Source organism: Ochotona curzoniae, unplaced genomic scaffold, assembly GCF_017591425.1.
Source record: "Ochotona curzoniae isolate NIBS_2020 unplaced genomic scaffold, NIBS_Ocur_1.0 contig_4792, whole genome shotgun sequence".
NCBI classification, from domain to species: Eukaryota; Metazoa; Chordata; class Mammalia; order Lagomorpha; family Ochotonidae; genus Ochotona; species Ochotona curzoniae.
In genome coordinates this window covers 4549281-4573303 of record NW_024466389.1, presented here as the reverse complement: position 1 = coordinate 4573303, position 24023 = coordinate 4549281, and the positions used below count along the sequence as shown (strand labels likewise).

General features: G+C 57.7%; 1 protein-coding gene across 3 annotated transcripts; it reads right to left on the bottom strand.

Annotated features, from left to right (window-relative positions):
- Positions 1 to 1384: 1384 nt before the first annotated feature.
- H6PD (hexose-6-phosphate dehydrogenase/glucose 1-dehydrogenase) lies at positions 1385 to 22866 on the bottom strand. Of its 3 annotated transcripts, none has more exons than XM_040987863.1 (5): positions 22718 to 22866; positions 13281 to 13917; positions 11410 to 11527; positions 3489 to 3758; positions 1385 to 2831 (listed from the first exon to the last, which is right to left on the bottom strand). In XM_040987863.1, exons 2-5 carry the CDS (start codon positions 13896 to 13898, stop codon positions 1474 to 1476), a joined length of 2364 nt encoding a protein of 787 aa, XP_040843797.1. In that variant the 5' UTR covers positions 13899 to 13917; positions 22718 to 22866; the 3' UTR covers positions 1385 to 1473. The 3 variants fall into 3 exon arrangements, with proteins under 3 accessions (XP_040843797.1, XP_040843796.1, XP_040843798.1); XM_040987862.1 differs by lacking the exon at positions 22718 to 22866 and adding an exon at positions 21842 to 22495; XM_040987864.1 differs by lacking the exon at positions 22718 to 22866 and adding an exon at positions 21728 to 21825.
- Between the last annotated feature and the right edge of the window lie 1157 nt (positions 22867 to 24023).

The window sequence follows — 24023 nt, the reverse complement described above, 5'->3', positions numbered from 1 at the left end:
CGGTTGTTCTTCTCAGGGGCCTCTGAGAAAGGCCTCTGCCCCTGACACTGGCCCTACAGAGGCAAGACAGGGAGGACGCCTGAGGAACCCAAAAGCCCCAGGGATGACAGAAGGGCTAAAACCTGCTCATGCAGGAGGAGCTGCCGGCAGGCCCAGGTAGGGGCGGTGTGCGGGCGCCCCACGTGACCACAGGTGGAACTCCAACACCTCCAGAGCGGCTTGGATTGTCGGAGACGTAGGGGATGGCATTTTACCAAACCAGCCTCTCAGGTGAGAGCCCCTGGCCCTTGCAGCTCCTGGGGAAAAGAGAAGGCCATGGAGGAAGTGTAGCAACCCCAAGCAAATACTCCTACACTCCCACCCTCCTACCCCAACCTGCGGCCGCTGACCCTGGCCACCTCTCAGCCCCTCGGCGGCTCCGCCACTTGAGAAGTTGAAAACAGACATCATATCTGTCCTGGGATCTCTCTTTGTTGCTGGTTTTTCTTTCAAAAATATCAGAGCTCCCCTCGGGTGGGGTCAGGAGGTTCCAGGATACGGACAGCCCTAGCAAGGGCGCAGAGGCCCAAGCTCGGCTCCCAGGGACGCCAGGAAGGGTGCGCAGGGGTGGCGGGAGGCAGGGACCTGCGCAAGGCAGTCGTAGGCTGCAGGCCGCCACGAGGTAGCATGAGGAGCTTCTGTGGCTTTCCTGGCAGGCTCCTGTCTGCTGGTTGGAGCCGCTGGATGCCCCAGCACCACTTGAGGTCACGGTGGTCACCATCAGAGGGCAGGAGATACCCACCTGGCGGCCTCTCCCAGGCTAGGGCTCCCCAGAATGGCCCAGCTGTGTGTGTGTGTGTGTGTGTATTGGCAGTGAGAAGCTGGCCAGAGAGGAGATGGCACAACTGGGGCCCAGACCGCTCCCCTCCAGGCATGGTGGTTCTCAAAGGGCAGTAGCCCTTCTGACATTCATGTTGGCTGCCGTTCCCGGGAGGGGGCAGCTCTGCTGTCAGGCTGCTCAGGAAGGACCCAGAGGCAGGCCGGAGGAGTGGGCTGCGGGTTCCAGGTGCAGAGTCTGAGGGAGGGGCAGGGGTTTGACAGACCTACAGCGTGGGGATGGCCTGCAGCCACCCTGCCCTGTCCTCCCCTTCCATCTGGCTTTCTCCGGGCAGTTCCCTGGTCCCCCTCCTGGCATGGCTACTTTTGGTCCACCTCCTCTGTGCTGTGGCTGCTGCTGGCGGGCCGAGGAGATCCCATTTTTGCCTGCTTTTCGTGTCTGTCTGCCACAGCCAGGTAGCATGGGACCGCCTCAGGGGCTGGGGCCTCACCCTCTCCTCTTCGGGGTCTGACTAGGCAGCAGGTGCACCGGGCAGGTGAGAGGCCAGGAGCAAGGGGGATGCTGACTAGGCAGCAGGTGCACTGGGCAGGTGAGAGGCCAGGAGCAAGGGGGATGGAAAGCATAGGAATGAGTTGCGGGCAGAGGTGCCCCGTCCATCAGCCCAGCAGGGCCTCATAGTCCACATACCACACCAGCTGGCCGGAAGTGGGCAGGACACCTGAGATGGGCCACTTCCTGGGCTCCCGGCCCACACGGCTCACCAGCAGGGTTATCTCCCGCTTCATCCTGCCCATGACCAGGACTGCCACCTTCTTGGCCCGGTTGATGAGGGGCAGGCTGAGGCTCATGCGCTGGTGTGGCCTGGAGGGGCTCTCTGTCAGTACAACCAGCTGCTCCCCGTCCAGGCCAGCGGGCGACTGCGGGAAGAGAGAGGCCGTGTGCCCGTCGGTGCCCATGCCCAGCAGCACCAGGTCGAAGCTGCTGTTGGTCACCAGGGCCATGATCTCGCCGGCATAGGTCTCGGCGCCCTGGTCCTCCTTGGCACAAAGTCGCTGGTGCAGGTGCACGGGCATGGGGTGGATGTTGTAGTAGGGGACCCTGATGTGTTGTAGCAGGTGTGCCTGCAGACTCTGGAAGTTGGACTCGGGATCCGAGAGTGGGACGCAGCGCTCATCCACCAGCCACAGGTGTGTGTGGGCCCAGGGAAAGGCATAGTGGCCGGAGGCCAGCTGCTGGAACAGGGCAATGGGGCTGGAGCCTCCAGAGAGTGCCAGGTGGAAGGTGCCACTGTGCCTCACTGCCTGCACAGCCGCCGCCTCCATGTCGCTGGCCAGCCTGGAGATGAGCTCCTCGGGCCAGGCCGAGATCAGAGGGCTGTCTCGGTACCTGGCCCCCAGGACCTGGAAGTCGCCGGGCTGCGGGGCAGGGCCTGGCACCAGCTGCTCCGGCTGCTGCAAGGAGAAGGCCAAGTGGCCACCTGTGAACTCAAAGTCCAGCAGCCGGCCGCTGTCAGCACCTCCTGGGTAAGCACGTGGGACCTCCTTGGCCAGGCTGTCCAGCAGCGGTGTCCAGAAAACCCAGGAGGCCAGCAAGTGCTCCGTGGGGACGAAGGATTCCTTGCGGGCGTGGAAAATGTGCGACAGGAGGAGGGAATAGGCATCTTGCTCTCTCACGGGGCTGAAGGCATAGAAATCAGACAGGGGCTGGCCAAAAAGTTGGAGGCCGGGCCTGTCCTCCACTTCCTTCCAGCTCTGGGTGGGCAGGAAGGGCCTGAACAGGTTCTTGCTGACCAGCACGGCGGGCTGGCCCAGCGGGCCGTGTCCGATATAGAAGATGACCTGGCGTGGCCTGCATGGGCTCTGGCTTGGGGCCCGGCGCTCCTCGCTCTGTGCACAGAACGCCCGGTCCTTAAACAGGATGCGCACATAGCCCACTCTCTCGTCCAAGGCCTTGCCGGACACCAGGATGAAGGGGACACCCTCCCAGCGCAGATTGTCCACGTGGACCAGGACGCCTGCGATGAGGACAACAGAGGGTGACCCCGCAGCAGGGGGGCAGCTGCCCTGTCCCTCTCCTCTTCCCGACCCTTCCACGCCAGCCTCGGGGACCATCGCTGCGGCTTTGATGTTTACCATTCCCATTAGCCCCCCAGAAGTCTCCCAAGAGGGTGAGCAGGGTGATGCTGGGATTTCCACAGGGGGAGACGTTGCTTCTTTCTGGGGATGCCTATAGTGAGATCAGACAGCAATGGCGTGGACGGACAGCTGGGGAACCAACTGTTGGCCATGCCCCTCAGCCCAGCTCTGCCCCCGCGAGCCGGGGTCTCATGGTCCATTTCACTGCAGGCGTACGGGCCTGTAGGGATTCAACACCTAACTCTGTCACTCTGAACTTCTAGAACTGTCCAGAGGAGATCTACAAAGCCTCATAGCACTGCCTCCAGCTGGCCTGGATAGAGCTGTGAGGCCTCACAGACAAGGCAGGTGTCAGCTCCCTGGGGACAGGAGCCAGGCCCGAACCTCCCCCTGTGGCTGGCATTGAGATGGTCGCCTGCCATGGGCATGGCCCATGTGAACTGCTGCTGGCAGAATAACTGAAGGGCAGGGCAGTGCCTACCCACCCCTCGTCATCACTGAGCCCACCCCGAAGGGCACACGGGTCTGGGCGTCACCTGCGAAGGTGGGTGTCCGGCTGCGGAAGCTGTCCGGCTTGCCCAGCTCCCTGCGCACTTGCTCGCTGTAGGCCAGGTACTGGCCCACCACGGCACTGCCCCTGTGCAGGCTGCGCAGCACCCGGAAGGCCTGGAGCTTGTGCTGTAGCACAGCTTCGGAGGCGCTGACGTTGGCCGGCAGCTCCATGGCCACGAGTGTGAGGATTTCAGTCAGGTGGTTCTGCAGGGTGTCTCGGATGACGCCATACTCCTCATAGAAGCTGGTGCGACCTGCAACGGAGGAGGGAGGAGGGGAAGAGGGTCAGCGTGGTGCACAGAGACCCCCACCCAGCACCCTTGCCTGGCATCTTCACAGCTCAGTCCAAAGATGTACCCCAGAGGCACCCCCAGGTGTCTGAACTGATGAAGCTGTCACACGTTCAGCCCCGGCATCTGTGTGCTGGATGCTCGGCCCCAGTGCAGCCGTGTTGACCGGTGGGGCACCTTTAAGAAGTAATGAGGTGGTGAGTGTTGTGGTACAACAGGATGAGTCACCCGCCATGCCAGCATCCCAATCGGAGCACACGTGCAAGTCGTAGCCACTCCACTTCCCACCCAGATCCCTGCTGATGAGCCTGGGAAAGCGGTGAGGATGGCTCACGTCCCTGGGCTCCTGCCACTCCCATGGGAGACCCAGATGAGGCTCCCAGCTCCTGGTTTGGCCTCTCCCAGCCCTAATCATGGAAGCCATTTGCTGAATGGCAAATGGCAAATGGAAGACATCCCTCTCTGCCTTCCAAAGAAAAATAGAAAGTGCCTCTAGGACCTGAAGAGGCAGTCCCAGGAGAAGCCAGGGAGAGTGTATTTGGGGTAAAGAGGTGCTTGGAGGACCTGGGTGGGAGAGCAGGGGGCAGGATGGGATATAGCTGGGGGGAGCCAGGGCTTTGGGGTCTCTCAGGACCAAGCAAGGGTACTGTGCTTTGTTCTAACTCCAGGGAAAGCCATGGTGTGAAGCAGACACAAGTTCTATTCAGCATGGATGCCCAGCATGCCCTGGGAACAACAAAACCCAGCTACAGGGGATGCGAGAGTCGTTTGGGGGCCAGAATCCACCAGACACGCTGAGGGGAGGGGCACGTGTGAGCACAGCTGAGGACTGAGCCGCGGGTCGGCCAGCAGGGGCCATGACAGGGACAGCGGAAGAAGAAGGGCTGCTCGGCCCAGAGGGGGGACACAATGCCAGGGCTTGCGATGGCAGAGTCCTGACAGCGACACCCATCTCTGCCACTCTGAGGGCCAGGCCACAGGGCTCCAAGTCCAGGGTTCAAGTGCACAGCACGTCACGTGGTACAGCTGACTTGCCACCAGTTTGCAAACAGCCAGCTCCACTCACTGCATGGATGCGACAGTCAGTGCACAGGAGGTCCTGCACCATGGGGTCACTGCCTCCCCTGGCCAACTGCAGCTCACCCTCGCAGTCTCTGCTCCTCAGGGGCCAGATCCTCTCCCAGTCCCCTGGCTGTGGTCCAGTACCTGCCTTGATCCCTTCCTTTCTGCACCTCAAGTCTCATTGGACTCTAATCACCACAGCGCCCAGCACCTGCCACAGTATGACAGCCACAGGTGGGCAGCACAGGGATTAAACAGGCACACACACCATCACAGATGCTGTGACAGAAAAACATGCTTGCACCTGCAAATGAGACAGGCAATGACCAGAGCAAGCAGCACTTCAATGCAAAGAAAACAAAACTGGAAATGGGAAACTCCACATGAGGGCCAGCGAGCAGTCATGGTTAAGTCACAGCCTAGGCTGCCTGGACCCCACGTCAGGGCACCTGGACCCCACGTCAGGGTGCCTGGATCCCACGTCAGGGCACCTGGACCCCACGTCAGGGCACCTGGACCCCACGTCAGGGTGCCTGGATCCCACGTCAGGGCGCCTGGATCCCACGTCAGGGCACCTGATCCCATGTCAGGGCGCCTGGATCCCACGTCAGGGAGCCTGGATCCCCCTTTCTCCTTCTCTCTCTCTCTCACCCTGCCTTTCAAATGGAATAAGTGCTTATGGAATCAGAAATACTCAAAACAAAAAAGAACCTGGGGAATAATCTACCCCAAATGTAGAAGAGCTGGGACGGGGCTTGGGCAGGGCCCACAGGAGACGGGCTTAGCCCATTTTCTGCTGCTGTGACTGGGCACCACAGAGCAGGCTATTTATTGAGGACAGTCCTAGATCCTGAGAAGCAAGGACCCAGGGGTCAGCAGGCGGTGAAGGCCTGCCTAGTGCACACCACCCCCCATGGTGACGCAGCAGAAAGCCACTGATGTCACCATGGGAACCCAGCCCCAAGACCCAAAGGCTCCACCCCAAACACCATTAGCAAAAACCTGGGGATCAAGTTTCTGGCCCATGAATCCTGAGCTGCATTCAAACACAGTAGAGGGACCCAGCGTGGTAGCCTAGTGGCTAATGTCCTTGCCTTGCATGTGCTGGGATCCCCTGTGGGTTCAGGTTCTAATCCCGGCAGTTCTGCTTTCTATCTGGGAAAACAGTAGAGGGGCCAGAGAAAATGCATGGAGCGGGGTTATGTCCCTCGGGGGAACGGAAGTTGTTGGGAGCGGGTGGCCAGAGTCAAACTCTGTCTCTAGTGACCAAATCTTCCAGTTTTTCTGGAAAGTATAAGCATTTGCATTCAGTATGATCTCATGATTTCACTTGAATTAATTTATTCAAGGCTTATGTATTTATCTGAAAGAGTCACAGTGGACATGAACTCCCTGGTCCCAGCCAGATCCGTGGAAGGCTGTATCGTGGGGTCTGGAGTATGGGCCCTGGAACCACTGGTTTTTGGTTTTTAAAGCATCACGTATTTATTAGAAAGCCAGAGTTACAGAGATCTTCCATCCACTCATTCACTCCACAAATGGCCACAAAGGCTGGAGTTGGTTCAATTTTAAGCCAGGAGCTTTTTCCAGGTCTCCTGTGTGGGCGTGGGGGCCCAAGAGCTTGGACCATCCCAAGCTGGTTTTGTAAGCCGTTAGCAGGGAGCTAGATTGGAAATAGAACATGAAAACTATTTCCTGGCATCAGTGAGCTCCCAAATTTCAGCGTAAAGAAAGCTGACATTTTAAGAGCAGGTGAATGTTCAATGGAGAAAACAGCACAGCATTTAAGAGCCCAGGATCGCTCGTTTTGCAAATCCCAGAGTGGCCCTTTTCCTATTTTTATCCTCTTTCTGGTTCTCCTGAGGATGTCTGCTACAGCTTTGCTGTCTGCTGGGTGAAACACAGCTTCCTTTACCCTCTCCTGTCAAGATCCAGGGGGTGCCGTCCCACCCACCCATCGCCCTGCTGCCATTGCCACGTGGAAGACCACCTGTAGGTGTGTGGGCTCCACTGGCATTTGCACGCCCCTGCAGGAGCCAGGATTGCGGGAACTGCAGGTTAGGGTCCGAAGGTCAGAGGGTGCAGAAGGGTGCTCATTTCTGTGTAGTTGCTGCCAGCTACCCTGGCTGGATTTGTTTCCTAAGAACTATCGACGCTGGCTCCTGGTAGCCTTTCCCAGGTTCAACGTGGAGGATTAAAATCCACCAAAGGAAAGCAGAAGCGAACTAAAGAAGGGGAGAGAGAAACCCCCAAAACAGACACTAGTCTGCGCCAGTCCCAGCAGGGTGCTACTGGGTGTTGGCAGAGGAGCTACAACTTCACTCAGTCTGATGGGAACTCCAATTTAACCTGTGCCCAGCAATGCTACTGCGGAAGTGGAGGGGCTGGGACATGAACCGGCGCCCCATGGGATGCTGGAGTAGCAGGCGGCAGCTTTACTCACTATGCCATAGCGCCAGCCACTGAGTCATATACTTCAAAATGGTCAATTCTGAGGCTGGTATTTTAGCACAAATGGGTTAGGTTGGCGTGTGCCGTGTCTGCATCCCATAGCAGAGCACCCTTTTGAATAATCCTAGCTGCTCTACTTCCAATCCAGCTTCCTGATAATCCTTGGGAAGGCAGAAGACGGCCCAAGGACTTATGCCAGCCACGCAGGAGCCCAAGATGCAATCTCAGACTCCTTCTTTGGCCTAATGAAGTCCTAGTTCTTATGGCCATCAGGGAGCGAACCAGCAGATGGAGGATCCTTCTCTGTCACTCTGCCTCTCAAATCAACGCATCAACAGAGAGAGGGAGGGATAGAAAGTTCTTCCAGCTGCTGGTTCATTCCCCAGGCCAGAGCCAGGTCAAGCTAGGAGCTTCATCCAGGTCTCCCATGTGTGCAGCAGATGCCCAAACCCTCGGGTCGGCCTCTGCTGGTTTTCCAGGGTTATTAACAAGGGGTTGAATTGGAAATGAAGCAGCCAGGACTCAGGTCAGCGCCCACACGGGATGCCGACTGTACCTGCCATGCCACACTCTTGGGCCCCCTAAATCTTATTTTTTTCTAAAGATCAGTTCTCCCATTGCTTTCTTTCTATGTGTGTTGTTTGGACTTTTAAATAAATCTTGCTTTACAAAGGAGAAATACATGGGATGTGGAATTGATTTCAACCCCTTACAAAGCTCACAAGGTGCTCTTTGGAGCAGCACAGGAAACAGCTAGAATAGGCACAGCAGAAACAGGCTGCATCGCACCCCTTCTGCGGCGTCCACAGAACCAGGCAAGCACACGGGACTCTGCGAGCTGTGGGGCATACACACACACACACATACACACACAGACACATACACACAGACACACAAACACACACACACACACACACATACACACACAGACACATACACACACACAGACACATACACACAGACACACAAACACATACACACACAGACACATACACACAGACACACAAACACACACACACAGTTCCTGCACCCAGGACATCTGCATTTTCCCAGCAAAATCAGAGATTTTTGAAAAATCTTTACAAATAAAAAAAAGATGCCTGGAGCCAGCTGCAGTCCTTTCTAGGACTGTCCTGGCTACTAAAAACAAAGACAGCAGAGGGCCAGGGCGCCCAGAGCTCCCCCAGCAGCCGGCACTGCAGATGGCTGGACCGGGAACCCAGCACACAGCAGCCCCTGGCCAGAGCGCAGGAGACGGGCCCCAGGTGAGAGGCCCAGAGCGGTTAGCCCAGCCCTCCTGTCACCACAGTCACTACCAGGACCCTCCAGGGCAGGGACAGCTCAGAAGCCCCCCTCCTTCCCTCTGCTGAAAGTAGCCTCCTGCCAGGGGCAGGCAGGGAAATGGAGGCAGCAGAAACGGCTGCCAGGGCACATCCACTACAGACACAGCAATGAGAAGTCTGAGTCCCTTGGCTGAGATGCCCACCCTCCAGTCAGCCTGGCCCCTGGCTCCGACGACCATGCTGCTGGCAGAGCCCCCCAACTTCCACTCAACACTGAGGGGTCATAGCCATACAGGTGCAGAACGACCTCTCCAAGGCCACTCCTTCCACGGTACCTGCTCCTGCTTTGGGGGACCCTGGACTCTCAGGGGCCAGGCCTCCAAGGAGGAACACCCCAGATCAGGCTGCGAGGGAGCCAAGCTCTGGGGCCTGACCACTTCTTTTCCTGCTCTCTGTCCCCTCCCACCCCAGACTGCAGCAAACTCCGCTGGGCCAGAGGCTGCAGCAGAAAAACCCCATGGACTGGGGAAGCTGCTGCTGCGCCTTTGGACGTGGGAGGATCGTGGTGGAGGGGCGGGCAGAGTACAGCGCAGAAGCCCCATCCCCTCAAGCCTGCCGCAGCTCTAGATCAAGCAAGCTCCTCGGCCTGAACTAGGGTCTCCAAGGGGCCCACTGAGGGACTGGCTGCAAGGAGAGCCCAGCCAGGACTCCAGCAGACAGAAGCTGTCCTGGCACACACATGCCCGCAGCTCATTTGGTTGTTCCGGCATCATGCCTCCCTGCAGGGCTCTGTGTGTTGTGGACGTGGCCAACAGCAAGTGTTCATCCAGGTTGTGCTGGCTGTGCTGGGTCTGTGTGTAAACAGCCGAGGAACAGCCCAAGCAGGAGACACAGAGCCCAGGACAGCAGGCTTGCTGGCCACCTCTGCCAGGACAAGGGCGGAGCCAGTGCCACCTGGCCACACCCTGCTGACTCAGGCCCCTCTGGACTGGTGCATCTCAGACCGTCTGTCCTGCTCTGGGCTGAAGGCGCCATGCCCAGAAGCATGGCAAAGCTCTGTGTTTACACGGTACAGGCCAAGCTGGACTTCACTCTGGTCCCATGGGGCAGCCTGAAGACAGAGCCCCAGACCCGTTCTTCTGTGACCCCAAGGCTGACCAGCACAGACTGTTGTGCTGCGGTTCAAACTCAAGCTCCTGCCTGCCTCAGACTTGAACTTGCCACAGCAAGCTGACCTGTCCGGCCCTCTGCCTGTCCTTCTATCAATCTGCTTTTCCTCTCCCTAAAAGGCAAAAGGTGGCTCTGCTAGGGTAGTCAGGCGTGGGGCTGCAGCCAAGCCCTGCCGCACGGGGACCCTGCGAAGAACCCACAGATGACACATGGTGCCAAGAAGGAAGTGGAATGGGGGGAGCCCCAACATCACAGCTCTTCCCCAGCTCAGCTGGGCACAGGAAGGACCTGCCAGGAAGAGCAAGGAGGAGGAGAAAAGAAGAGAGACCTGTCTCCCAGCCCTGTCAGGTGGATGTGCCCTGGTCTGCTCCCCGCTCTCCATGCCAGCTCAGCAACCCTTGTCCACAGGGAGGCAGGACAAGGACAGTAGACACAGCACAGCTGCAGCCTGAGTCTTGCGGACAACCAGGAAAGGGTCGAAGCCCACAAAAGCTCACTGCAGGGCCAATGTGGGTAGTAGAGTGGTGCAATCTTGGAACATTGCGGTGCCAAGGCCTGGTCTCCTGGCCTCTCTGGCACCACCTGCCACAGCTGCACACTGGATGTGGACCTGGCATAAGGTGGGGTGCTATTCTCATCCCACCTCCACCCTCCATGCTTCCGGGTGGAGTCTCACCTCCCTGCAGCCCTGCAGCCTGACTCCTAGCCACCAGTGTGAAACACAAGCTCAGGGTGGGCAGGAGAAGAACCAAGAGGGAAAAGAACAGGAAATGACTGGCGGGTTGGGGGGCTCCACCTGCAGCCTGCTGCACACTGCCGGGCGCAGGCAGGGACAACGGCTTCCGGGAGTCCTCCGCAGCAGCTGAGCTGGACACGAAAGGCCACTGCTCTTCCCTGGCTGTGGGACCAGCCCCTACTCCCAGGAACGACCAGACTGTACCAGGTAGCAAATGACAGCCTGCCCCGTGTGGCTCCTGGGGTCTAAAGCCACAGAGAGGACTTGCTTTCCTCCCAGCTGGGGAGGAACCTATGTGCACGTGCATACAGTTGGTGCTCAAGGAAGTGCGCACGCTGCAACCTGCTCACCTCACACAAGGCGAGGGCAGGGGACCGGGTCCCCCACTGTCAGAACAGGTGGACCCACACTCCTGACCCCAGCTATGCTCTTGGCTCGGCTGTCTAGGATTGGAACCCACAGTCTGGTGGGGGTCAAGGCTGTCAACACAGAAGACAGAAGAGAGAGAGGTGCCTGGTGGGGGGGGCGAGGGAGGGCTCCAGGAAGGGGCATGGCTGGGTCATGGGGGGTAGATGTCGGTGGAGCCCTCGCCCAGCCCTGCCCGTGACCACTGCACCTGAACTCTCTGCAGTAGCCTCCACTTTGGGCAGTCTGGTGCGAGTTTCAAGGTCAACGCCTAGTTTGTTTCACTGTACCACATGCTCCCTACAGACAGTGACAACCCTGAGTCAACCTGGTCCAGTCCCCAGCAAGATGCTCCCTACAGACAGTGACAACCCTGGGTCAACCTGGTCCAGTCCCCAGCAAGATGCTCCCCTCTGCAGCGGCTGAAGCCGCTGGGCGCCGCCGTGCAGTGGGCATCCCGCAGGCAGGCAAGGCTGAGGCGCCCGAGCTGGACCACGCACGCACGCACCTTCCACATCCAGCGTCTCCTTCATGATGATCTCCACCCGCTCCACGTGGTGCCGGTTCCAGAGGCCGTCCAGGGCCTGGCGGTTCTGAGCCCGGAAGGGCAGGATCTGAGCCACGGCCTGTCAGGGAGGAGATGAGTGAGGAAGCAGCCAGGGCATGGATTCCTCCGGGCCTGCTTGCCAGCGAGCCCCCTTCCCCTCCAGTGATGACTTCAGTGTCACAGCCCAGAGGGGCTCTAGAAACTTCTAAGGAGACCCCTCACTGGGTTACCAGCTTTATGTTTTGCCAAGAAAGAAACATAAAATCACCCATTGTCCACTATCCAATTTACATAAAATTTTATTTTATTCTTATGTAAAAGGCAGAGTTACAGAGAGAGACACAAAGAGACCTCCCATCTGCTGGTTTCTCCCCAAATGGCTACAGTAGCCAGAGCCGGGCCAGTCCAAAGCAAGGAACCAGGAGCTTCTTCTGAGTCGCCCACCTGGATGGCAGGGGCCCAAGAACCTGGGACATCCTCCATTTTCCTAGACCATTGGATCAGAAGCAGAGTAGCTGAGACAAGAAACAGCACCCGTATGGGGGCGCTGGCACAGCAAAAGGAAGCTTAATGCACTACACCATCAACCTTTAATAAAATGGTATTTTACATCCCAGCCAGGGCCAGTGCTGTGGTGCGATGTAAACATTCCATATGGGTGCTGATTTGAGTCCTAGCCGCTCCACTTCTGATCCAGCTCCCTGTGGCAGATGGTCCAAGCCCTCGGGACCCTGCATCCATGTGGGAGAGCTGAAAAGCACTCCGCCTTCAGATGAGCTCAGCTCTCGCCATTGCAGCCGTCTGGGAGAAAACCAGCAGATGAAACATCTCTGTTTCTGCTTCTCCCCTCCTTTCCAATTAAGTAAAATAATAACAAAAACAATGACAACAACAAAACCCGGCTAGAACTGTATCAAGGAGAGCTTCTGATTAGACACATTTGGTATATTTTTCTACCTAAATCCCCTGTTCCCCGGGACTGTCCTCGCTACCTGGGGCTGCTGTTGGGGTTTGGAAGAAAAATGATGCCCCTCGGGGCCCGGCGCGGTGGCACAGTGGTTAAGGTCCTCGCCTTGCACACCCGGGCGCCGGTTCTATCCCAGCAGCCCGCTTCCCTTCCAGCTCCCTGCCTGTGGCCCGGGAAAGCAGTCAAGGACGGCCCAAAGCTTTGGGACCCTGCACCCGCATGGGAGACCCGGAAGAGGCTCCTGGCTTCCTCTCTGTCTCTCCTCTCTGTATATCCGCCTTTCCAATAAAAAAAATAATAAAAATAAATCTTTTAAAAAAATAAAAATAAATGATGCCCCTCCTCCAGGCAATCAGCCTGCACTCAGCCTGTGTCCAGGCTCAGTGGCCTCGGTATCAACCGGCAGGGAGATGCCTGCAGAGCCGAGGCCAGAGCAGCCTGGACCCCCTCAGCCTCCTCCCCCAGGAGGTCTGCCGGAGCTCCTACCCCAGGGCCTGGCCAAGACAATAGCTTGTTCCCTCCTACTGGGTATCGGCATTTTGTCTCTAGCCTTGTGGCTCCAAACAGAACTCAGCTTTTGTAAAAAGGCAGATGGAAACAGGAAAAGCATCCTCAATAGGGAGCCAAGCCCAGACACCAGGGCCCAGGACCATCTCTGCAGTGGACGCCGGGCCCAATGGAGCCATCAGAACAGAGCCTGGCGGGACATGTGGACGACGCTCAGTGGTCCTGCCTGCTGCTCACTGCTCACTGGCCCCGTCCCCTCCTGTTCCCCTGCAGGAAGAGGGGGCCGGGGTGGTTTAAGATCCCCAGCACCCAGGGATCCAGGCCCACAGTGAGTGGTGTACTCTGAGCCAAGGCGCACCTGCTTGCCCAGGTAATGGTCCACCCGGTACATCTCCTCCTCTTGGAAGAAGCTCCCAAGTTGAGTGGCCAGCTGCTGCGCTGAGGAGTGGTCGTGGCCAAAAGGCTTCTCAAGAACAACACGCAGCCAGGTACCTGGCCCGGGGCGGCAGCTGCTGTTGATGTGGCGAGCAATGTCGGCATAGGCGAAGGGTGGCACCGAGAAGTAGAAGAGCCTGCCAGCCTCCCTGAGGCCGTCCTGCCGGACCTGGGCCTCGATGTCCGCACACAGGGCCTGGTAGTCCTCTGCCGTCTTCAGCTGGTGGTACTGGCTCAGCTGCAGGAACTGGGCTTGGAGTTCTGAACAGCGGCCAGGGGCCATGTGCTCAGGACAGGAGAGGGATTCCAGGGCCTTGGCCATGAGCTCCTGGCCCTGCTGGGGGGGCGTCAGAGCAGCCCCGTGGAAGCGGAAACTGTGGCCCTGCTCTGCTTCATCGAGAAAGAGCTGGAATAGCCCCTGCCACAAGTACTTCTTGGCCAGGTCCCCAGTGGCTCCCAGCAGGATGATGGAGACGTGGCCCTGCAGCGCCTGGGCTTGCAGGCAGCCCAGAAGGGCCACATACATGGCCACGGTGAGCATGGTCCAGACACCTGGGCACCTAGGTACATGGGAGAGAAAGACAAGGAAGCAGGAAGCATCAGATGTGATTCAAAAAGGGAAACCAACATACGTCCAGCACGCCCAACATTTCCTACCTGGCAAGAAACGGCCATGTGTTTCTTGGGAGAATGCTCAGGCCAACAGCCTCGCCTCCCCACAGGGCAGCTCAACTTCTGCTCCAGCAGGCTCATGGGTAAGCAGCCTGCCCTGCAGCAGGCACCATGCCTGGGAAAGCCACCAACCACCTGCTAGAGGGACATGGCAAAGTAGCGGCACGTGCCACGGGGAACCCCTGTGCAAGGCCAGTGTCATCTGTGCACACTGGCAGCTCAGACCAGCAGGACCCCAGAACGCCGCTGGAACTGCAGGAGGACTCTGATCACCTGCTCCCCGCTCTCACTCCTGACTTTTCCGTATCTGTGGGACTCAACACAGACTGACGAGTCCAACAGCACGCGCAGTGGTCACACAGATGCCAGCTCCGCCCCTGAGAGATGGCACTCCCACCTCAGCATGCTTACGACGACAGTACAAATTTAATGCAAATGATACACTTAGGACAACAGTCCCTGTGCCTAGGAAGCACTGCGGGGGTGGTAGCCGTTGTTTGCCCATGGCAGAACACTTAATGCTGGCATGTGCCGTGTGCTGAACCAAGTCCTCTTGCCCAGCAGATCTCACTGAATCTGGAAGGAGCCACATGGGCTGAAGTCAACTAAAGCCCCTAGAGCAGAGGAAGAGGTAAAGGCCCGCAGTGGGAAGGGCTGAGGGCCTGGGACTGGCGCCAGGATCCTTGGCTCCTGGTGGAGCATGCACTGATTGCCTGCTACGATCTCCGCCAGGGCGAGCTGACCATCGAGGCTGGCTCTTGGCTTAATCGGAAGCAGATGGCGAGTTGGAGCGGCAGGAGGCCGGGCTGGGGCACAGACACACATGGGGCTGTTGCTTTTCCGGCCCCCTGCTCCAGCCAGGGCTGTGGGGTCACGGTGCTCAACTCTGCCTCCTTCACTGTCTGGCTTGCCCATCTCCCACCAAAGCCCACGCTTGGAAGGAAGGCAAGGAAAGGAATACCGGCCAGCCGCGGGGTCCCCAGCAGTAGATAGGGCAAAAAGGGGCCCAGAGGGGGCCAAGGTGGGAAAGAGACTGCAGCGACAGTGCCAGCACCCTCACATGCAGGGCAAGGGACAGCCAGGATCTGCAGCACCTCCGGAGGCTGTGGGTGGTTGTGCAGAGAAGGAAAACAGGAGGTCCAAAGGGATAATAGGGCCCTGCAGAGCAAACCGGCTGCCCGGCCCAGAGGAGACCACACCTCCAGCTTGACTGACATCAGACCCTCCTTGCATCTCTCCTGCTACCCAGCCACACCAACACCCCTGAACACCAGAGTTGGTGGCCCTGTCCACGGGCCACCTGAGGTCTCCACAACCAGAGCTGTAACTGCAGGAGCAAAGGAGCTTGTATGAAGTCCCCAACCCTTCTCCTCTCCCCTTCCACCCCATACCTGCATGCACCCCCAACCACACACCACAAGAGCCCTCCCCTCTCCTCCGCCTTGCAACCCCCCGCCCTCACCCTGCAAGCATTGCTCTCTCCACTGGTAGGTGCCCCTGCCCAGAGGAAAGGAAAAGCTGCAAGGTCAGTGCGGGAGAGGAGGCAGTGCGAAATCTGAAGCCCTGAGAGCAGCCTGCAGGAGGAGCAGCTGCCAGCTGGCAGGCTGCAGCCCACAGCTCCTGACGCGTCCTGCCAGCCAGCCAGGGCTCCGGATGCACCTGGCACAAGGGGAGGGGCCTGGGAACCTCCTAGCCCTGGACCAGCAGGTGGAGGTGCCCCGAAGGACTGTAGACAACCCCTGCACTCGAGCTTCTGACTTCCCAGGTCCCAGGCCGACTGCCCGCCCCTTGCTCATGGCCCCCCAGCCCCTTGCACTTGGAGGATAGCAGGTGTCTCAACCCTGTTGTGGTTCTGCTAAACAGCTCACAGAATAGCTACCTCCGTCAGCCCCTGGTGGCATGGGCGTGCACATATTGTCATGACCGTGACTTCTTGACCTTGGCCGAGTTACTCACACCCATCTCCACATTCTCTCTCCCAAGGAACTTGTGATAATGCAGGTTCTGATACAGGAGTCTCAGGGGCCACAGTCAGCCACACCAGCATATTCAGACCCTGGGTAACAGAGTCCAGAATCCCAGAACAGGGGGGCTGGAATCCAAATGCGCTCATTCAGGCACCCACACTCTGCCACTTCACCAAGACAAGGCAATGCTGAATCAGCAAGTCCAGGGAGCCCAACACGGCCCATAGTAGCTGTTCCTGCCCACAGCCCTGCAAGCACTGGCCGCTAGCTAACTCCCAGTTGAGCCACAGTGGCTCCACTGTTCTGCCAGGTGGTCTGGTGTCTGGGTGACCCTAAAGTCCCCTGGAAGCCCAGCTCAGCCCAGGTCCGATCAGGATCCAGCCGCCTACCCAACCCGCCTCCTCTCTGACGTGGCTAGTCCGGAGGCCTTTCTCCAAAGGACCCCTCCCCCCACCTCCTGGCTGGCTCTGGGAAGGACAGGAAGCAAAACTTCCCAGACGACAGAAGGTTGGCCAAACTGCAGTGCGGGGCCTGGTCTCATCACTGATCCAATGACAAATCTTTTCTTTGTTTTCATCAATTAGAAAGTCCCTCATGTACTGCATAAGGCCAAGAACTGAACTATGGGCTGACTCCTGCCCCATTCAAGCCCACAATCTTGAGCGAGTCATTCAGCTGCCTCTCTGGGAACACAGGATGGAGCTCAAAGGCCTTGGTGGGGTGTTCCCATCCGCTGTCCTGCTCCCCAAGAAAGAGCGTCACCTTCCCACACAGCCAGGGGCCTGCTCTCAGCTTCCAGCCATTACAGTAACTCCAAGTCTGAAAGATTCCAGGCTGTCCTCCCACGAGAAGCAAGCAAAGTGGGTTACAGCCAGGGCTTGGGGCGCCTGCATCCCACATCCTAGTACCATCCAGCTCCATGCAGCTCCTCAACTTCTAATCCAGTTTCTTCCTAATGCACTTGGAGGTACTCAGGTACTTGGGTCCCGGCCACTCATGTGGGAGACCTGGATGGAGTTCAAGGTTCCTTTGCTGTGGTGTGGTCCTAATCTGGCTGTAGCAACCACTGGAAAGGGAACCAGCAGATAGAAGATCTCACCTCATTCTCTCTGTTTCTCTCTCTCGTTCTTCTTTCTCAAGCACATGCAAAAAAAAAAAATTTTTTTAAAGAAAATCCTATATGTAAAAAGCCACAAGTTCTCAGACTCAAGATGATTTGAAAGCACAGGGTGGAGCGGGGGCCTGGCTGTTCTTGCAGCAGCTGGCCTGGGGTGGCCCCAGCCCTCTTCCCTTCCCCAGACCTCCCTGTGCCAAACACATCACTGAGACACAAGGCAAGAACCATTGCTAACGATCATAAACACACATTGGCTCTGTGGGGCCAGACTGGTGGTAGAAGCACCACACAGGACTCGGGGTCCTTACTCCTCCCTACGCCCCGAGAACCCCCATTCCTGTCCCCTTCAGGTGCCAATCCTGGTGGACTATAACTAGCATGGTACCAGCGCCATGGTGAACCTGTATACAAAATTTAGTTACTAACTTTTCAATAATTTGGCAGGGAGGGCTAGGGGTTCCTGGCACATTTCAACATCCTGTATGAATGCTGACCCAGAGTCCGGCTGCTCCACTTCTGATCCAGCTCCCTGTTAAAGTGCCTGGGAAAGCCGCAGAGGACAGCCAGGGTACTTCAGCCCTTGCCAGGCACTTGAGAAACCAAGGAGGAGTTCCTGGCTCCTACCTTCCTCCTGGCCAACCTCCTGATTGTTACAGTCATTTGGGAAGTGAGTCAACAGATACAAGATTTCTCCCCTCTGTAACTCTGCCTTTCACAGAAATAAATAATTCTTAAAAAAAGAATGTTTCAAGTCAGTTGTTACTGTTACATAGGAGCCATCCAAGATGTCTATTTGTAATTCTGTAATTCAGTGAGATTATGTTTATTTAACATAAAAGTAGGGCCCGGCGTGGTGGCGCAAGTGGTTAAGTCCTCGCCTTGCACGCTCGGGATCCCATATGGGCGCCGGTTCTAATCCCAGCAGCCCCGCTTCCCTTCCAGCTCCCTGCCTGTGGCCTGGGAAAGCAGTCGAGGACAGCCCAAAGCTTTGGGACCCTGCACCCGCATGGGAGACCCGGAAGAGGCTCCTGGCTTCGGATCGGCATAGTATCGGCCATTGCGCTCACTTGGGGAGTGAATCATCGGACGGAAGATCTTCCTCTCTGTCTCTCCTCTCTGTATATCCGCCTTTCCAATAAAAACATAATAAAAATAAATCTTTAAAAAAATAATAAATAAAAGATTAAAAAAAAAAAACATAAAAGTAACAAGATCTTAAAGCATCACCCAGTCACTTTCTCACTGCTAGATCACGTGTTACTAGGGTTCACAGCTCCAATAGCAATAAAGTGAAGACACTCTTTAACAGCGAACTTGAAATTGGCCTGCAAGGGGCTTCCAAGCACAGCTATGGGTCCACAATCAGCCAGCTCAGTGATCTCCGCCTCCACAGAGTCCGTGGCTAAACACTCACCAGCATGCCCTGCCTCCATGCCCAGGCTGCCATACCCTACGCCCTGCCTCCATGCCCAGGCTGCCATGCCCAACGCCCTGCCTCCATGCCCAGGCTGCCATGCCCAACGCCCTGCCTCCATGCACAGGCTGCCATGCCCAATGCCCTGCCTCCATGCCCAGGCTGCCATGCCCAACGCCCTGCCTCCATGCCCAGGCTGCCATGCCCAACATGCATTTCTCCTTGGAAATCCACATGAGCTACTCCATGATGAGTTTCCTTGGATAGCTGCCAGACTTAATTGGTTCAAAATTGACCCAATTTCTCTCCCTATCTGCTTCAAATGCAGTCATCCTAACCCATTGTCAGTAAACGGCAACACCACCCCTCAAGGGTTCAGGCCAGAGACCTGGGAGTGGCGCTCATGTTGTGGTGCACATTAAGCCACAACCTACAATGCTGGCCAAGTGCTGGTTCAAGTCCCAGCTGCTCCACTTCTGTCCAGCTCCCTGCTAGCATACCTAGGAAAAGCAACAAAAGATGGCCCTAAGTACGTGGGCCCCTGCCACACACATGGGAAACCCAGATGGAGTTTTGGGCTCCTGGCTTCAACCTGGCCCAGCCTCAGCCATTGCAGCCATTTGGAGGCATAAAGCAACCCAAGAAGGGTTAGCTCGCTCACTCTCTCTCTTTAACTCTTACAAAAAGATCCTGGGGTCCTATGATGTGTCCTCCAGTCTCCACCTTATTTATCCCACCCCAAACACTGCTCACAAGCCCTGCCCCCATCCTCACCCCCTCGGAGTGACCCCAGCAACTCGGACTGGCCTCTTGCTGCTGTGCCTGGTCCCTCGGTACCCGATCCTCAGCAGAAGCATCAGAGGTGTCTTTGTATGGCATCCTGGGACCATGTTGTCCCTGTCCAGGCTTCCCCATTCTGGCGTTCCACCTGCTGGCCTGCCTTCGCCAAGCCCCACTGCCTGTCCCTTGCCTCAGGCCCTTCGTACTTGTGGTTCTCTCTGTTTGGCTTACTCTGATGTGCAGCTGTCCATGGGTCTGCTCCCTCTTTGCCAGCAGGACCGGCTTGGAGCACTCGGTGAAGTCCCTCCCCTGCGCCTCCTGGTTTCCGGCTGTATCTCCGTCCACAGCTCTCACCACTTGCTAACACACCTGGTCACTGTGCCACGTACTTGCTCCTCATCCGCCACTCCTCCCCCCAAGAACATCCGAGCTGATGTGGACAGGGACTGGCAGTTATTTCGCTCACTGCAGGTACTTCCGGTATCCAACATGGGGCCCAGAACACACCAATGGCCTCTACAAATATTTGCTGAACAAACAAGGTTTCTCCCTGACACAGGATCTCTCAAAATTGTACATGATGACCCAATGGCTAGTGGCGATTTCTGGCTCTGTGACCCAGCACACACCAGCACCTGCCTGTTACTTGTGACAACAACATGATTCTACAAGAAGGCTGATTAAGAGAACATTGAATTGTATGCAAATACACACCATGCCACTCAATTCTGACCCCATCCCCACGGCACAGGTACCAGCACCATCTCCTGTTTGACAGTGGGAAAAGATGAAAGCACTAAGCGCTTCAATCGGGCAGCTCAAGAGGGGGCGCGATTTGAAATCCGGGCAGGCTGGTCCCAGAGCCCACCTCCCTCCTGCCTCCCTCCCTCCCTGGAAGATGTCTGACCATATCCCCAAAACGACCAACAGGAAGTGCTGCGTTCACATGGGCAATGGTGCTGCTCCCCTGAGACAGCAGGGCCTGGGCTCAAGGCCGAAGGGATCCCACCCTCACGGGAGGGCGCTCCACATTGCCAAGTCAAGTGTTCCTGGCCGCCTGCACCGCCTCAGCCTCCTGTGATCGCTTTGCCGAACAGCGACTCTCGTCTCTGACGCCGCGGGAGGCATCCTGTGCATGGCTCCGGTGCCTTGTCAAGACCCACAGGGCGCGGGCTCCACTGCAATGCTGCGTGGTAAGCTGGGGCTGTCCTATGTCAGGGAGCTAGTTCCAGCTCCCTGCTAAGGGGCCTGGAAAGCCAGTGCAGGAGCCCCCGCGTACTGAAGCCCCTGCCGCTCAGGTGGGAGATCAGGATGGATTGTTGGCTCCCAGCCCTAGCTGCTGTGGCCATTTAGGAAGTGAACCAGCAGGTGGAAGATCTCTCTCCCTCCTTCATTTTCTTGATGAAATAAGCAAAACAATGAAGAATCTTTACTGAAGAAAGAAAGCAAGCAAGCAAACCTGGCAGGCTCTTGAGAGAACTGGTGAAGTGAGAGAACTTTGAATTTAAGCTGTCTGGTGCAGCGGGAGGCCAGAGCTGTTATTTTATCTCTTGTATCTCAACCATCGAACCAGCAGCTACAGGAACAAGGAGCCCCAGAAGGTCAAACAGCCAACCCCGAAGGGCGGAGCCCTGGGGCTGGGGCTGTGAAAACATCTGGTATGGCTCTCAAGGGCGCTGCAGCCCTGACCTCTTCTCTCGGCAGATCTGGGTCTTTTGCTTGGCTGTGAAATGGGGACAACCAATCGCATGTTAATGTGTGGGTCACAGAGCGGAAGTGGGTGGGAGAAGATGGGTTGAGAGAGCTCCGGCCGGTCAGGGGGAGAAAGGCCGCGCAGGTGCTCTGGAGGCAGAGCCGAGCCTGGTGGACTGATATTTCGCCCCCATGCAATTGCCATCAGAAAAGTTGGAAGCTACTACGCCACCAAACAGCACGGTTGCTTTGAGTTCCTTTGGTTTGCCTCTAAGCCAGGGCCCTAACCAACGCCGCAGGCAACAGCGATCCCCCCTCCGCTAGGGACGTGTTCACATCCTGCAGTTGTCTGTGGAGCAACCACACACACCCCTAACACCGTGACGCCAAAAGCCGCTGGCGAAGTGAGTTCCTGAAACGGAAGATGCGCCCCCTAAGGACCCCAGGTCCCACCAACCATGCATCACTGAGGGGAACGCAGAGTCCGCGATCCTGCCCGTTGCGTGGACCACGCAAGCCGTGACGTCTGCAGAAGTTCCTGGGCCCGGGGTAACGCGACCCCTGGGAACCTCTCCCAGGCTCGCGGGGTGGCCCTGGATGGGCCAATGCCAGGGACACAGACGCGGCTCCCACTCTTGCCGGACGTGGCCTAGGAGTCAGGCATGCCGGCCCCTCGGGGCTGCCCTGCAGGGCGCCTGGCCACCTCCCACCCCCGACGCGACCCTGACCCGTGCCGCCGCTGTCCCCGCTCCGGGAGCGCCGAGGGGCCTTTATTCCACGGAAGGAGGCGGTGCGCGAGCCAGCAGGGGCCGAGCCGCGGCGGCCGAGGGGCGGCAGCTTACTTCCTCGCGCTCCTCCGACTGGGCCGGGGCGCTGCGGCCGGGCTCGGGCGGGCTCGGGCCCTCCCCTGCGCCCCCTCCTCCAGCAGGTGCTTGCGTCGCGGGCGGCTCGGTGGCGCCCCAAGGCCTGGGGGTGACCCGAGGGGAGGGCACCCTGCGTTTCCCCGCCCACCGCAACCCGAGGCTCTCCCCCGGGCGCCAGGGGCGCGCGCTTGGGGTGGGGCCGGGGCGCGCGCAGGAGGCGGGGAAGCAGGGAGGCCACGCCCGCACCCCGCGGCCTCCGCCGGCCGAGCAGGGGGCATTCGGGGAAGGTCTTCCCGGAAGTGGCCGAGGGAGCAGGCCTTGTCCCGCAGGAGACCTGGTCTTGGGACCCTGGGACGCGGAAGCGATCACCTGACCTCCCCAGGCCTGTCGCCTTCTGCCATCTGCAGGAGATGCCGGTTCCGTGCCATTTCCACGGCCCAAGAATGGTGACTCAGGCGTCATGGCCCACGCTAGTGCCACACGCTTCCCTCCTCCTACCAGACAGCTTTCCGGTTTCTGCTGCTACCTTGTCACCTTTGGGATTTTGAGTCTTCGTTCATCTGGGTCAGGGGAGACTGCAGCCCTGCCTCCAGGTCTGTGCCTGGCAGATGGTGGCTGGTACCCCCATAGCTGTAAGCGCCAGGAAAGGATATCCAGCCTGGGTGTATAAGGGTGACCACAGGGTCAGCGTCCCCTCCTGGAGAGGCAGTCTGCACCTGCGTTATTCTGCAGCCTGGGCCTCATCTCTCGCAGCTCCCAAACCTCCAGCTCCCTTGGGGCTCTTCCCTCCAAAATGCCCAATGTCGCATGCCCACTCTTTAGGGGGTCCCAGCGCCCTCCCTTTCTCAGACCCACCTCTGGCGTGGCCACTTCTGCTGAGTCGGGAGCGGATCTTCCCACGGAGCCTTTTAAAGGAACTAGTGACAGTTCTTTTCGAAGTGAGGGGACATGGTGTCAGGAAGTGGCAGAAGGATCTCTGCCATGGTCATTGCCCCCGGGACTGAGTGTGGCTAGCCCTGAGCGTGATGACCACATAGGATGTTAGGCAAGACAGGGAGGGGAAAACAGGGCTTTGCTGCAAGCGCCAGGGTCACAGGAAGGCTTCGAATCACGTGGAGTGGGGTCTGGGGGAGGGAGCTGAGGAGCTGGTGCCCTCCCGGCACCACCCACAGCTGGGAGTGAGCCAGAAGGGCCAAGGCAGGGGTCAGCTAAGGGGCAAGAAGCCTTGGATGGGTTTTGGTTTCCTGTCGGCTTGGCTGAGGGCAGATCCCAGCTGCCTGTGCTTGTTGTCAATCCGATGGACTCTGCCCCCAATCTCTTCTGGGCCTTTTGGCTAAGATCAGATGTGGACCCTGCCCCAGCTACAGCCCCAGCCTTCCCGAAGTGCAGTCCAGCCCAGCCCAAGCCCTACCTACTGCATGTGCTTCGTAAGCCCCCAGCCCGCCCAGCTGCACCAGAACATGCTCTTTCTGCTGTGTTGGCCAGGAGCTGCTGTGGGGTTCACTCTGAGTAAATGTGCTGTGGCTGTAGGTCCTGGGTCTGTCTCCTCTGTATCTTGCCCTTGCAGGGGGAGGGAGGTAAGACCAGATCTAGGGCATTTCCCATGCTCTATCGTAGGACATTGTGATTCGTAGAAGGACCTCGAACATAGGAAGACAATTGATAGGATATCGTTTTATGAGAATAACTGATTTGATACCATTCGAATGAGAACACTTGATGGCATGTACAAAACAAAAAGATAGTTTCAAACATGGGTGTGGAAACAATTGATGGGCTTCCATAGAGAGGTTTATGGGAACTACGTAAGCCCCTCAGCACCTCTGCCCTTACCCTACGCAAGCCTCACTCTGTAAAAGCCTGATGCCACTAATAAGCTTCGACTATCTCACCAAGACAGTAGAACCTCAGTATCAAAATCCCAACCATTTGTTGGTGGCTCATTGCTACTAAGAAACCGCCTATGTGACCTTTAGTAGCCTATGTGACCTTTAATGAATCAAGGCCCACCTAAGTCTCACAGGTGGCTCCGAGAAATTAAGTGGCTGCTTCTGTTAGATGCTGGAGGCACGGGCTGTCCAGCTGAGATAGGCTGGGAATGTGTGATATTTCCCCTCACCTTGCAGACTACTGTGAATTACCCCTTTTCACACTATTGTGG